The sequence below is a fragment of the Meleagris gallopavo genome, chromosome 8 (assembly GCF_905368555.1).
Source record: "Meleagris gallopavo chromosome 8, MGAL_WU_HG_1.1, whole genome shotgun sequence".
In the NCBI taxonomy this organism is placed as follows: domain Eukaryota; kingdom Metazoa; phylum Chordata; class Aves; order Galliformes; family Phasianidae; genus Meleagris; species Meleagris gallopavo.
The window spans coordinates 20,977,160-20,989,216 of record NC_139411.1 but is presented as its reverse complement, the minus strand read 5'-3'; the positions used below and the strand labels follow the sequence as shown (position 1 = coordinate 20,989,216).

The following is a 12,057-nucleotide window of genomic DNA, read 5'->3' as shown; positions in this document are numbered from 1 at the left end:
TGAAGTTCATGTTTTTCACAACATGTGATGCCTTTAAGATCTTCCCACTCTATTGACTTAGTTAATCTAAGATGGAGAGAGTTTGTGAAGTTCCTGTAAGTTTTACATAAGCAGATGAGTGGCAAAAATAAATAAGAAAAAAAAGGAAGGCTGAAATTATAGACACAAAATGTCAGAGCAATAGGAAAGATCTCAAGAGAACTTACACATTTTTAGAGTCTGAATATAACTGTAAGTCAAAACTTGTTGGAAGTCAAATTCCAGCTGTTTCAGTGACCATATGAAAGCTCAGTAGAGAAGGCTGAAGTTCTTTGCCACACGCCCTCTGGAGCAGGGTTTAACATTGCATGATCTTATAGAAGGTTTGCAAGAAATTGTGCAAATTAAAAATGTAGCTTTTCTGGAAATTCACATTGTATTCTTCTCTTTCTTCTAAACAATTTGGCTCCCACTGGCACTGTGGGTAAAGGTCCTGCCCTTCATATAAGATCATTTATTTATATAAGAGAGAATGGAAAAGAAGACATGAATTTAGAAGAGAATTAATGTATCCTCCCTGGAGATACTTCCAAGGAGTTCCTGTATTCTTTTTTACTGTCTGTTTGCACACATCTGTCTTGAATTCAGCCAAGCAAAGCTAAGAACAGGCCACCTGGGTCTACCAATACAGTCCCAATCTTTATGAAATCAATTGCTGGGTCATGTACGTCTTCTGAATAATTCTGCACATGTACAGGAAAAAAAAAAAAAAAGAGAGAGAAAAGAAACAGAAAATATAACTAAGAATATAATTCTCCAGCAAATGGACAGTTTCACATATCTCCTTTGAAACTCATGGAACCAAAATTATTCAGGTGTAATACGGTAATTTAGCTCACAATAAAAACAAAGTCTCAGAATAACTATTTAATACAAAAAAAGAAAAACAAAACAGATTTTGATGCCATTTTCCATACATCATATCATATGAAAATTGGAAGACTCAAGAAATTGTATTAGTGAATATCAAAATATTTTGACATAAAGTCCTTTCAAAAAAATATGATTTCAAAATTTAGCTGTGGGAGAACATAGGCCAGAAACTTCTTTAAGTGACTTTTATATCTGGTCCAAATTTAAATGTATTTCCTCCATGATGTTAGTGGCATCATTTGGTTCCTTCTGCAGGTTTAATGAAATATTACATAAAGTAAAACCAAAGAAATCCATATTTTCTCTTTACAATTCAAGGTGATTCTACTGACAATCATTCAATAGGGTTAATAATATATGTAATTGTATAACTATACATATATAGCAATAGGGTTAATAAATATATATAAATTAGGTATTAAATATGTGACAATATTATCACTATTTTTGCATGCTTTACTTTTCATTTCACTTTCATATCATATAAAATGGTATTGTTATATATAGGCTGTTAGAATTTCTTGCGTTGATGAGGGTTGATAGGTTAATGGTTCTTTTTTTCCCTTTGAAAGTCAGAAGGACATCTTGATGGTAATTGACTTTCTAAAGGTGTACTGCAATGCTCAGTGAAGCAGTTGTGTTTGATTCAGTAGGCTGGAACTGCAAAATTATTTCAGCTAACAGCTCTATGCCAGAATAGTCAAATGCCTGGAAAAATGAGGTAGCAATGAATTGTTCAGAAAAAGAGTATCAGCCATTTTACTACTAGAAATTAACTGTGGAAACAGAATTGAAAAATCTGATGTGTATTCTAGAGATGAAATGATTGTGCAAATAGAAAATAGCCAAAATATATTGGAAGGATGAAGCTTTAACTTAACTGCTTTTTTACTGCTTTTTTTTTAATCCAAACATATGAATGGCATTTTCTCTCTGAGCTGTATTCTTAAAATATAATATATAAAAATATACATAGATGCATATGTAAGGTACTCTGAAAATAATGCCTCCTATTTCTTTCCGTGGAAACTACAACATGTACAAAGAGCACAAGAACAGTATTTGACAAAGCAAAATCTCAGCTACAAAACTCTATTTTCCAACGTAGTCACTACCATTAGCTATGCACTTTTGCCAGCAATGATAAGAGCCTGAGTACCACGCTCATAAACATCAGCAACAGTGGAGTTGACCTACTACTGCCACTGCCTCACTATGTTTACATCCGCTGTTTTATCTCCATGAACATTCAGCAAGCATCAATCTATGTCAATGGGTACAATTTTTTTTCTGCATGGAGGAACTGAATGGCATATCTTGTTCCATATGCATTTCCATGTCTGATGCCATTTTTCAGATTTCTCCTCTGCTGCAATCTGTCATGTGGCAACAAAATGTAATGGAATATTGGTGGGAATGTTCCACCTTTATTGCCATACCAACAACAACCACCTCTGATGTCATTGTTCAATGCAATGAAATAAGAGGTATTACTTTCAGAGCAGCCCATGTAGAGAGTCTTTAAGAAATACCAATATATTTATTTATCATCAACCTGCTGTGTATGTTACTTTTTGCTTTCCTTCAGAAATATACTCTGCATGAATACCTCCATATCTTGACTGAAGTTATTTATTCATTAAGCTTGAGGAGGAGTACAAGTCAACAGGCCAAGCTGCAGCACAGAACACACACTGTTAGAGTCTCTTTTTGATTTCCAACACTATCCAAGGCATTCTCAAATAAAAATAGAAAAATAGAAAAATCCTTGTTATATGGAATGGCTCTGCAAATTGGTCTAGCTAAGAAAGAGTCAATACACTTATATCTGTGCAAATGAAGCTCATTTCTCTTACTTTTATTCCAAATTTTCTCTAAAAAATATTTTTGAGTTATAGAATTTTCTTAATTTTACTTTTTCTTTTTATATGCATTTTTTCTTTTCTATTCATTCCTCTGACTTAAGGTGTCCTAAAGGTAAAGTTGACAGCAACTACACTGTTAGTTTGTAAATTCCTGTTCATCTGCAACATACCAAAGTACACATATGGGTACACGAGCCATGAAGGATGTTGAAAGGGGGTTCAACACATCTCCTCAGCTTTCTCCACTGGCAGGGCCTAACCTACCACCAAAACAACAATGCATGAGAAATCATATGACACAGTCAAACAGGAAGAAAAGCTCAGTATGAATATCTAGCGCAGTGGACTAATATGGTAGAGGAAAGTGTTTTTTAATCTGTTTCATAGGTGAGGCTTAATATTTTCTATCACTGGTTAACATTCTTCCCATTTATTGTCTAGGTTCCCATGTTAGAAGTCTCTAAGGCAACAACGAGCAAAGTATTTAAACTCGAATATCACCGCCAATTTTTCTAGAAAATTAGAGCCTAGTTTTGTTGAATTGAAGGTCTGGACATCTTAAGTTGAGCAAACAAATCTGCAAAGCATTTTCTTAATGACTTTGTCATTCATCTCTCTATGCTTTAGTTTCTGCTTCTAAATGGAGATTATATATATTCTCACAGGAACATTATAAAGATTAATTAATGTTTGTGAAGCTCTTAATCTGCAATAAGATATAGGAGAAGGGGACATATATGAAACGAGTAACTACCTGTCCAGTGAGCTTTGCTCCATCAGTGCTGAATGAGTGAAAGGTCTTGTGGAAAAAAATGGAATGTAAATAGACAGTGAAAATGAAAAATAATACTGTCACATTAAAGGACTAGAAGGAATTTCTGCACAGCTCTTCTTTTTTTCCTTTTGTGTGTGTGTGTGTGTGTCTAATCTTCATATTTGTTTTATATTTGCAAACAGGGAAACAGTGCTTAAGAAATACAGGCTATTTCTTTTCAGCAAGGCCATGAAGCAAAGCTAACATCTTTTTTTGTAAATATATATGTAAGCCAAGACTATAGAATAGAATCATTCAATTGGAAGGGACCTTCAAATGTCATCTAGTCCAATGCCTAACTATCTGGGAATAAGATAAAAATGTTATTTTTTTTTTCTTTGAGGTGCATTTTGAAAACCATCTCATTCTTTTTCTTCATTTTATTAAAATTACCAGGGAAAAGAGTTATGAAATAATATGATGCATGAAAAAATCAAGAGGAATAATTTGAAAATCAGGCTTGTATATGCTTCAGCTTTCTACAGAGCAGCTACTTATCTGTCTGCCTGCCTGCAGGGTTCTTGAACTGTGGCATCTGTTTAGCTCAGAAGTTAATGACCATTTTCTATATGGATTATTTTCATAAAGATGTTAAAATCAAATCCCAGCTCAAGGAAAAATAAAGGGGGAACTCTTCTTGCTGTGATATCTTTTTTATTTTCATGTTCATTTTGCAAGAAGCTAATAGATTGACATCTCTTCCTACATGACCTGTACCCTAGAAGTGAAGCTAAGTAGATTCATCTCTATTTGTACTGTTGAGAAAGAGAGGAGGCAATGGTATCCTTACATACGTAACATGTACTTTTGTACAGTTGGGCATGTAGAGAGTAATACTTACAAATGCGTTTTAAGCAATAAGTGTGGGGCTAGTAAATAACTTACTTGTCCATCACTGTTCTGCGGAAAAAAAACAAATCTTAAGCAATACGGTTAAGCCCACAAAGCCAAGGTCTCGTGCAGTTTTGAGCACAGGAAGAATTCATTCACAGGTTTGGGCTAGAGAAAAGCCAGACGCTCGAGCAAGAAATTCATCACTGGGTAGAACTCTCTTTTCGCTCAGTGGCTTACTGTGTAATAGTTATGGAAATAAACTTAGAAGAATATACTGTATGTTAAGATAGTAGAATTGATGCTGCCTGCAGGCTATTGCAGTCATTCTTGCTGACATTATCCTGTTTCTATGAGATTGGCTCTGTAGCTCCCAGTATTTTGTAGTAGAGTTTGCCTTACAGGAGTAGCTTTTGCTGAAAAGAAGCTGGGAAATAGTAAGCTGTGATGTCATCAGTGAGACATCACCCCAAGCAGTGTCTGCTTGTGTTGAGGATTTTGGGGGGGGGGGGGGTTATGTTACTCTATGTAATGAAAAGTATGGTACTTATTGGTCTCAGGTGGCTGCAGCAGAACTTAGGGGTTCCCTCCCTCTCCTGTTCATTGAGTTTGGGTCCTCCCCTCACAAATTACTGCAGACCATTTGTGTGTGTGCCTGCACAGCCTGACTTTCAGGCCTTAGGTGTTGCCCACATTGCAGTTGAGAGGTTCAAATGCAGCACACAGAAGCCTACCAGAGAAGCTTTAATCTAATTAGCTCGAATAACATTAGCAAAGATGTGATAGAATGAGCTTCAGTAATAAATGTACACTGATGTGAAAGCCTGCTAGGAATCCTCAGGACATCTCTGGGTGGCCTGAAACAACAATATACAAATTTTTAAAACTGTTCCCTTAGGCTATTGAAGCAACAGCTTGGCAGTAACTTCAAAGCCCCAAATCACCCCACAGTCTTGCCTGTAAAACAATGCTGAAATATTACATAAATAAACTGCTTGTCAAGATCAATTTTTAGTTGTAAAAAACTTTAATTTCCTCCCCGTTGTTTACCAGTCTTTAAAGATCTGTGCACATGGCTATCTCAATTACAGCCAAATCCTCTGTGTTCGCTGGCTCCATTATAACAGTCAAATCTGTCAAAGCAGGCTTCTCCAACCAGCCCGTCTTCCTGCTGCTGCCTACAGCATTTTGTTACTGGTAGCCTCAGTATCACTTTTCACTTTTCTTGAGTGCTAGAAGAGTAACACAAGTTGATGAAATTGGCTCTGAGTCCCAAATTACTGCATATTCTTTTGTGGAGAGGACAGCTGACTGGCTTAATAAGAAAAATAAGAAAATTGATCTCCTAAGTCCCACAGCTCATGTCACTAAGCCACAGGTGTGGTACCAGGGCTTGGATAGGGTTCATTTAAAATATTTTTATATGCTTTACAAAAATCAGAGAAGGCAATTGGAAGATAAAATCTGTGTACTGCACCAAAGGCTGTAGATCTTTAAAGCTTTTAAACCAAGAGTCATGAGAGGGAAACGTAAGTTAGTAAGTAAATGTAAGTTAGGCAAATAGAATTGGAAAAAGATTTTTTTTTTCTTTTCAAAATAAGAAAAAAAAATTTGGGGGGGGGGAAGAGATGGTGGAAAAGCATTTATTTGCTCAATCTACAAGTTTCATCTTTAGTGTATTGCTTATTATATTATTTTTGAATGAGCATTACTTAACAGGAACAGTATCCATTCCACCTGCAGCAACAGCAGCAGATCCCATTATCTCTCCATCTGCAGTCCTCAACATGGACCACTTCAATAGATCTGGAATATTTACTCAATGTATGTGTTCAGTCAGCTCTATATGAAATACCAGGAGATGTTAATGCTAGGGTTGCAGAGGGGACAGTGTATACAGGCTCATCCTCCACTTGTCTTGTAGGGAGTATCAGGCAGATATTCACTGGCAAGGCTTCAAGAGTATTGGGTTAAGAGCTTAATTCTTGCTCCTGCATGAACCTCTGGAGAAGCAAACCCAGTTTCTTGGGCTTGGAGACAAAGTCCTGTATGCCATAATTTGCCTGATCCCTTCATTTAGAGTAATGTAGAAGCACTTTGTGTTTAACGTAGGATGAGAATTAAGAAGTCTCTCTGAAACAGGCGTTCTGCATGACCTTGAACACTTCATGTCTCCTTGCTTGTTTTCTCATCTGTGCAACAGGGAAAATACTTATTGGACACACAGGGGGCCATGAAGGTGAATTAATTATTTTTGTAAAGTACTTTGTTTCTCTTAGGTAAAAGGTTTCCTACGAGTACAATCTCAAGCTACTTAGTGTCTATATTTCCTTCACTTTTTATTCATACCCTATCAATTTTACTTTGCTAATCATCTCATCTGGGTATAAAAGACAAAATCAGGAAAAACTAATGACTGCATTACTTAGATTGAATTTGTTTTGGTCTAGATTTCTTTATTTTAAGTATACTTTCACACAACTAATACCTATATGGATTTTCATGAACCATGTTTCTCTTCTTCGATGACTTTTTATTATGATGTTTTCTCCTTTATATACTGTCTAGGGTGGGTATCCATGAGCTCACACAAATGGAGAAGACTTTGCACTCCTACCCTTAAATTCTCTTTTATTATCTGTTTGATCTATTTTAATGCCATTCCTCTTTTTTACTTCTCCTCTATTTGGCAGGTTGTTTTTTTTTTCCCTTCATCCTTCAACAATCACAAATCCACCAACAAAGAATCATTTGTACACACTGTCATTTCTATGTTCTATGTTATTTTTTATTTATTTATTTTTTTTTCCCAATGGGACAGGGGAGGCAGTGTGCTGTGCTGGATATCAAAACAGCATACCTTGGGTGCTCTGAAACCATTTGACTTCACCTTGTGTCATTTCTAGAATGTATTTTCTTTCTCTTAACTACGAGACAAGACAGAAATTTGGCTAGAGTTTGTCTTGTTTCTGAAGCGCTGTATAGCTAAGTGCTTCCAGAACATCTGATGCTACTGATATCGTATACAACAGGCTGCTGAAAGTGTGAGCTATGAAGGAGGTTATCTAACGCCCCAATACAGGCTTCTTTGAGACGTTAGATAAGGATATGATTAAAATGTATGTATCCAATTTGTAGAAAGTGGCTGCACTGCAAAAAATGAAATTATAGATTACATTGTAGGTAAATTCTATGCTGTAATCACTTCAGATGGGTTTGAAGTACAGTTTCCTATGCTTGATTCTGTACTATTTTTCTGCTCATTACTATTTCTTAGACAAATTGGAATTAAAGTTTCTATGCCTCATTGCTTACCCTAGTCATTTCCTGAAGTTTCAAAAAATGTCATTGAGTATGTCTTTGTTAAAAATAATAATAAGCTGTTAGGCTAGCTTATTCAATATGTTCAAGTCAAAAGATACTCGCAATCATTGAATGAATGGGTTTTGTAAGGATGCAGCTTGTTCATTGGAATTTGTTGAGCTCTACAGAATAAGCCAAGTTTGAAGAAAACGTATATATTTAATGACTTTGAAGTTATAGAAACTGAAAGGCTTTTTGATAAATGTGGAGCGTGATTTTCTCTGCTCTGTTTGCAGCTTAGATCATAAGGACAGTGATTGACTGAAAACGTTAAAGTGACATTTTCTGAAGCTTAGCTTCAAATTTTGCTTCACAATGAGATGGTGGCAAGAAGTTAAGAAATTTTTAACACTGGGTTTTACTCAAAATGGCCAAGCTTACTATGTCTTTATTTCTGTAAAGATCCTACCTTGCAAGGACTCAAATTTCCTGGATTTTGTATTGCATTTTAGAAAACTCTTGGCCAGATTCTGGAGAGCATGTGTCCATACGTCATCAATCTCTTAGTCCTTTTGGACAACATAACAGCAGTGACTGGGAAGTGTTTATATCCCTGCCTAATGTTTCCTGCAGCAGACAAGTGCCTTGAAAAGATGCAAATTTTGTCTACAAAGAGAAGTGCATAGGTTGAAATAGAAAATAAGTAGGGATGTTAAGAGAACCAGCTGAGCTTCTAAGTACAGTGAAATATTTTTCCTGCTGTCTCTGAGCCTCCCAGCATGCCTCCCAGCTTTAGAGTCACATGTGCCAGGGGCCGGTGCTCTCCACCTCAGAGACCACAGTGGTACAAGTGCTGTGCTCCATGAATAATTTTGTGCCTTGCTTATGTAAATGGAAAATATGATGACGGTATGTAATGCTGCATTTTAATATAGAAATGCAGGATGCCAATTTCAGTGAGACATCCCCTAGGACTTCAGTGTAACTTAATGATGATACACTGGGATGACTTCTGCTGCCAAGGAGTTCAGTGGTATTCAACTGGTTAAAGGGGTATGAAACTGTGTGCTTGCAGTCTTCAGATACAAATCTTTAAAGAAATATTAATGCTTTGATTAACACTCTTCTTAGATATTTATGATATTTTGCTGAATTGTTGTAAGCCCTCACTTTTTAATGCATTTGTAAGGCTGGATATTTAATGAGTGAAAAAGAGTGTGGTATATGCAAAGTAATATTTAACCCTCCTAATTGCTCTAGATTATTCCTCTGTTCAGAAAATCTTTATTGATTTATTTATTTGTACAGTGGATTGTCCTTTCCTGCTTCTGAGTTCAACTCTATTTCATTCACTGTATTTCATTGGGAAAATTCTCAGGCTAACCTGACAGTTGTCTGATTATCTTAATACATAATACTTAAATTTTTAATAAGTTTTGAATACAAATACACAGATAAGTGAATAAATATTTGTATTTGGAATTTTGTTGTTGTTGTTGTTAGACAAGGCATTGTTTTTCATTTGACTGCATAAGTAACTACACTTTCTGAGGATTTACCAATCAGTCAACAGATTTTGAAAAGTGGGTCCTCAATATTAAATGTTAAGCTGTTCTTTTTGTACAGTTCTTTAAGTACAGTGCTTATTGTGACAGTGCTTCCTTTTTGCTTTTCTGCGTTTAGGGATTTCAGTCAGGCAGGAAAATTAAAATATCTCATTTTATCTCTCAACAGATTTTATCTGATTAGTGGTGGTGTTCCTTTCATTATATGTGGGATTACAGCAGCAACCAATATCAATAATTATGGGATTGAAGGCAATGCACCATAGTAAGTACAAGATATTATCATAAAACCTTTAAGGAAAACATTTTTTTATTCTTATGCTGACAAATTTAACTGACATCATAAAGTATACAGACATGCCACTTGGGATTGTATTTAATATTAAATTTTATGGGTTAACAGCTATGAAAGCAATAACTTAATCTGGGGCTTGCTGCTTCACTTCCACCAATTTGACTCCATTGTGGTCAATAGAATCACTACTCATTTATAGAATCGCTTATCATTTACGCCACAGTGAGAGGATATTAAAAATTGACTAATGGGTGACATATTTAATAGGGCCATTAATTAACTTAATGAATTAAAAGTATTTAATTATCTACTTTGAATTGATATTTTCCAGGTAAGTTATTTGAAGTAAGTTTGAAATAGTTACTTCAAAAAAGGACATGTAAAAATTTCCTTTTTCTTCTCTTGAAAACTAATAATTTTTTATTTGTGCCATATGGAAATTTTCCAATCACAATGTCTTTCAGTGGCAAGATAGCAATCTCATCTACCAATATATTAGCCTTCAGTATACCTCCACAAGCTGTTCAGGCATCATGTTGTTATTAATTCTTGGCATGAAACATGATATATCAATGAACTGCAATAAGCCTCTCCATAAAAACATGGCAGAAAGTGAATCAGACTGTAAAGATAAATGCATTCTATGTAAATGATCAACAAGACAATGACTGATGCACTAATGGCTATGCTAGTAGACTGCCAGCACCTTGTTGCTAGAACTCTGATGGATGTTACTCGTAGTTACTGCTTAGAACATCTACTGTAATGCATTTGAAACTAGTTATGTTCTGGATGAGAAAAATGGAAACTGAAACAGAATACCTTGTAACTGAGCATTTGGTTTCTTAGAAGTATTTTATTGGTAATCAAAGTTTAAATTCTGGTAATTAATTAGTACACACAGTGGCTGTTTCGTCTGCCTAGGACACAGTTCACATTCATACATTTATTAAAACTTATCGAGTTATCCAATCATTTACAATCAACAGTATATTAAAAGACTCTGATCATTTGGCACAGTTACAGAGGTTATACTTCTCTAACCATACTAACCTTAGCCAATCAATACCTGGTAACACAGTTTACTGAAAACAAGGCATAGGTGACGGATGCTTTCAAAACTGGGTAAAAAAATACCTAATTCAACAACAGACTGTTAGTTTTATGCCTTTCTCATTTTTAATAGTATTAGCACAGAAAAAATGTAGATGTGCAAGCTCAAACTCTTCTTTTAATGTAATTGATTTTTGAAGTGATCCACAATGAGATTTCACTTGAAGTAAGTCCTTTCTTCAAATGACTGTTCCACTGGGGAGCATTCCGTTTTCCACTTTGCATCAAATATGCAGCATTCAAATGTACTTCAAGTATTCACATAGCTTTGTGCTCTGTCCTTATTCAATTAAATATAGGTGAAACTTATCTATCTTTTCAAAGATGTATTTCTGGAAACTTTTCATATGCATGTCTGACAGCAAAATATATGCTCTCTGAAGTGTTTCTAAGTTCACTAATAAATGGATGTATGTTTTTGTTTAATGTTTAGATTTAAAATATATACATATATATAAGCATATACACCGCAGTTTCTCATAGTGAATACCCATTGGGACTGCATCTTCTTTAGCTGAGAGGTTCTCAGCCTGGGGGATAAATTCATTCTGCCATTTTTAGAATAATAGTAGATGATTCCTGGCTTGACAGGAATGTGATATCAGAAGGTTCCTCACTATATTGGAGGGACTGCAACCAATCACTGATGCCTAAATGAATAGGAAGTGTCTCACAGTACCACTTTTAGAGCTGGAATGGATCATGATAGATCACCTCATCTGTCCTTCTGACCCAGTGGAAAATTAATGTATTCAAACCATTCCTGACAGTTATTTATCTGCAGTATTTTAAACACTCCCGTAAGGTATATACCACACTTTATTCCAACAGCTTATTATCCTAGCTAGAAAACTTTTTGAAAATCTAATTTTTTTTTTTTTTTTTTTTTCTGAAGTTTAAACTCATTGCTTCTTCTTGTAGTCCAGCAGTTCGGGAAAGCAACTTCTCTTTCTAGCAATATATGCACTATTTAGTATATAGAAACCTAGAAACAGTCTGTAACAATGGCTAAAAGCAGATCACAGAGAAGAGTAAGAGCTAGGCAAATATTTATTCTTGCCCCACCTCAAACCCAAATTCTCTGAGGGTCCATCTGGGATTTCAACAGCCAGAAGTGTTTTCTTCTATAACTTTTATATTACTAGATCTCTCAGCACCAGGAAATCCTGTTAGACTGCTGCTAAATTATGCAGCTGACTGAGACTTAATCAGCTCATACTGGCCTGTGAACTACTTTAAGCTACTCTGAAACAGTTATGGTTGTATTATTTAAACCCTAGCAAATAATAATCTATACTATGATAATATTATGCTAGCAGTGCATCACAAAGAGACCTTAATTTTTCCTAATAGCATTCA

The 12,057-nt window shown here is 35.3% G+C and overlaps 1 protein-coding gene across 1 annotated transcript in view; it reads left to right on the top strand.

The window, feature by feature from the left end:
• Nucleotides 1-12,057, top strand: part of LOC100543833 (adhesion G protein-coupled receptor A3) — a 251,820-nt gene that overhangs the window by 234,978 nt on the left and 4,785 nt on the right. The window contains exon 18 of the mRNA XM_085229268.1: nt 9,460-9,555. Within this exon, the coding sequence (XP_085085394.1) occupies nt 9,460-9,555 (96 nt within the window). The remainder of the gene's footprint in view (nt 1-9,459; nt 9,556-12,057) is intronic.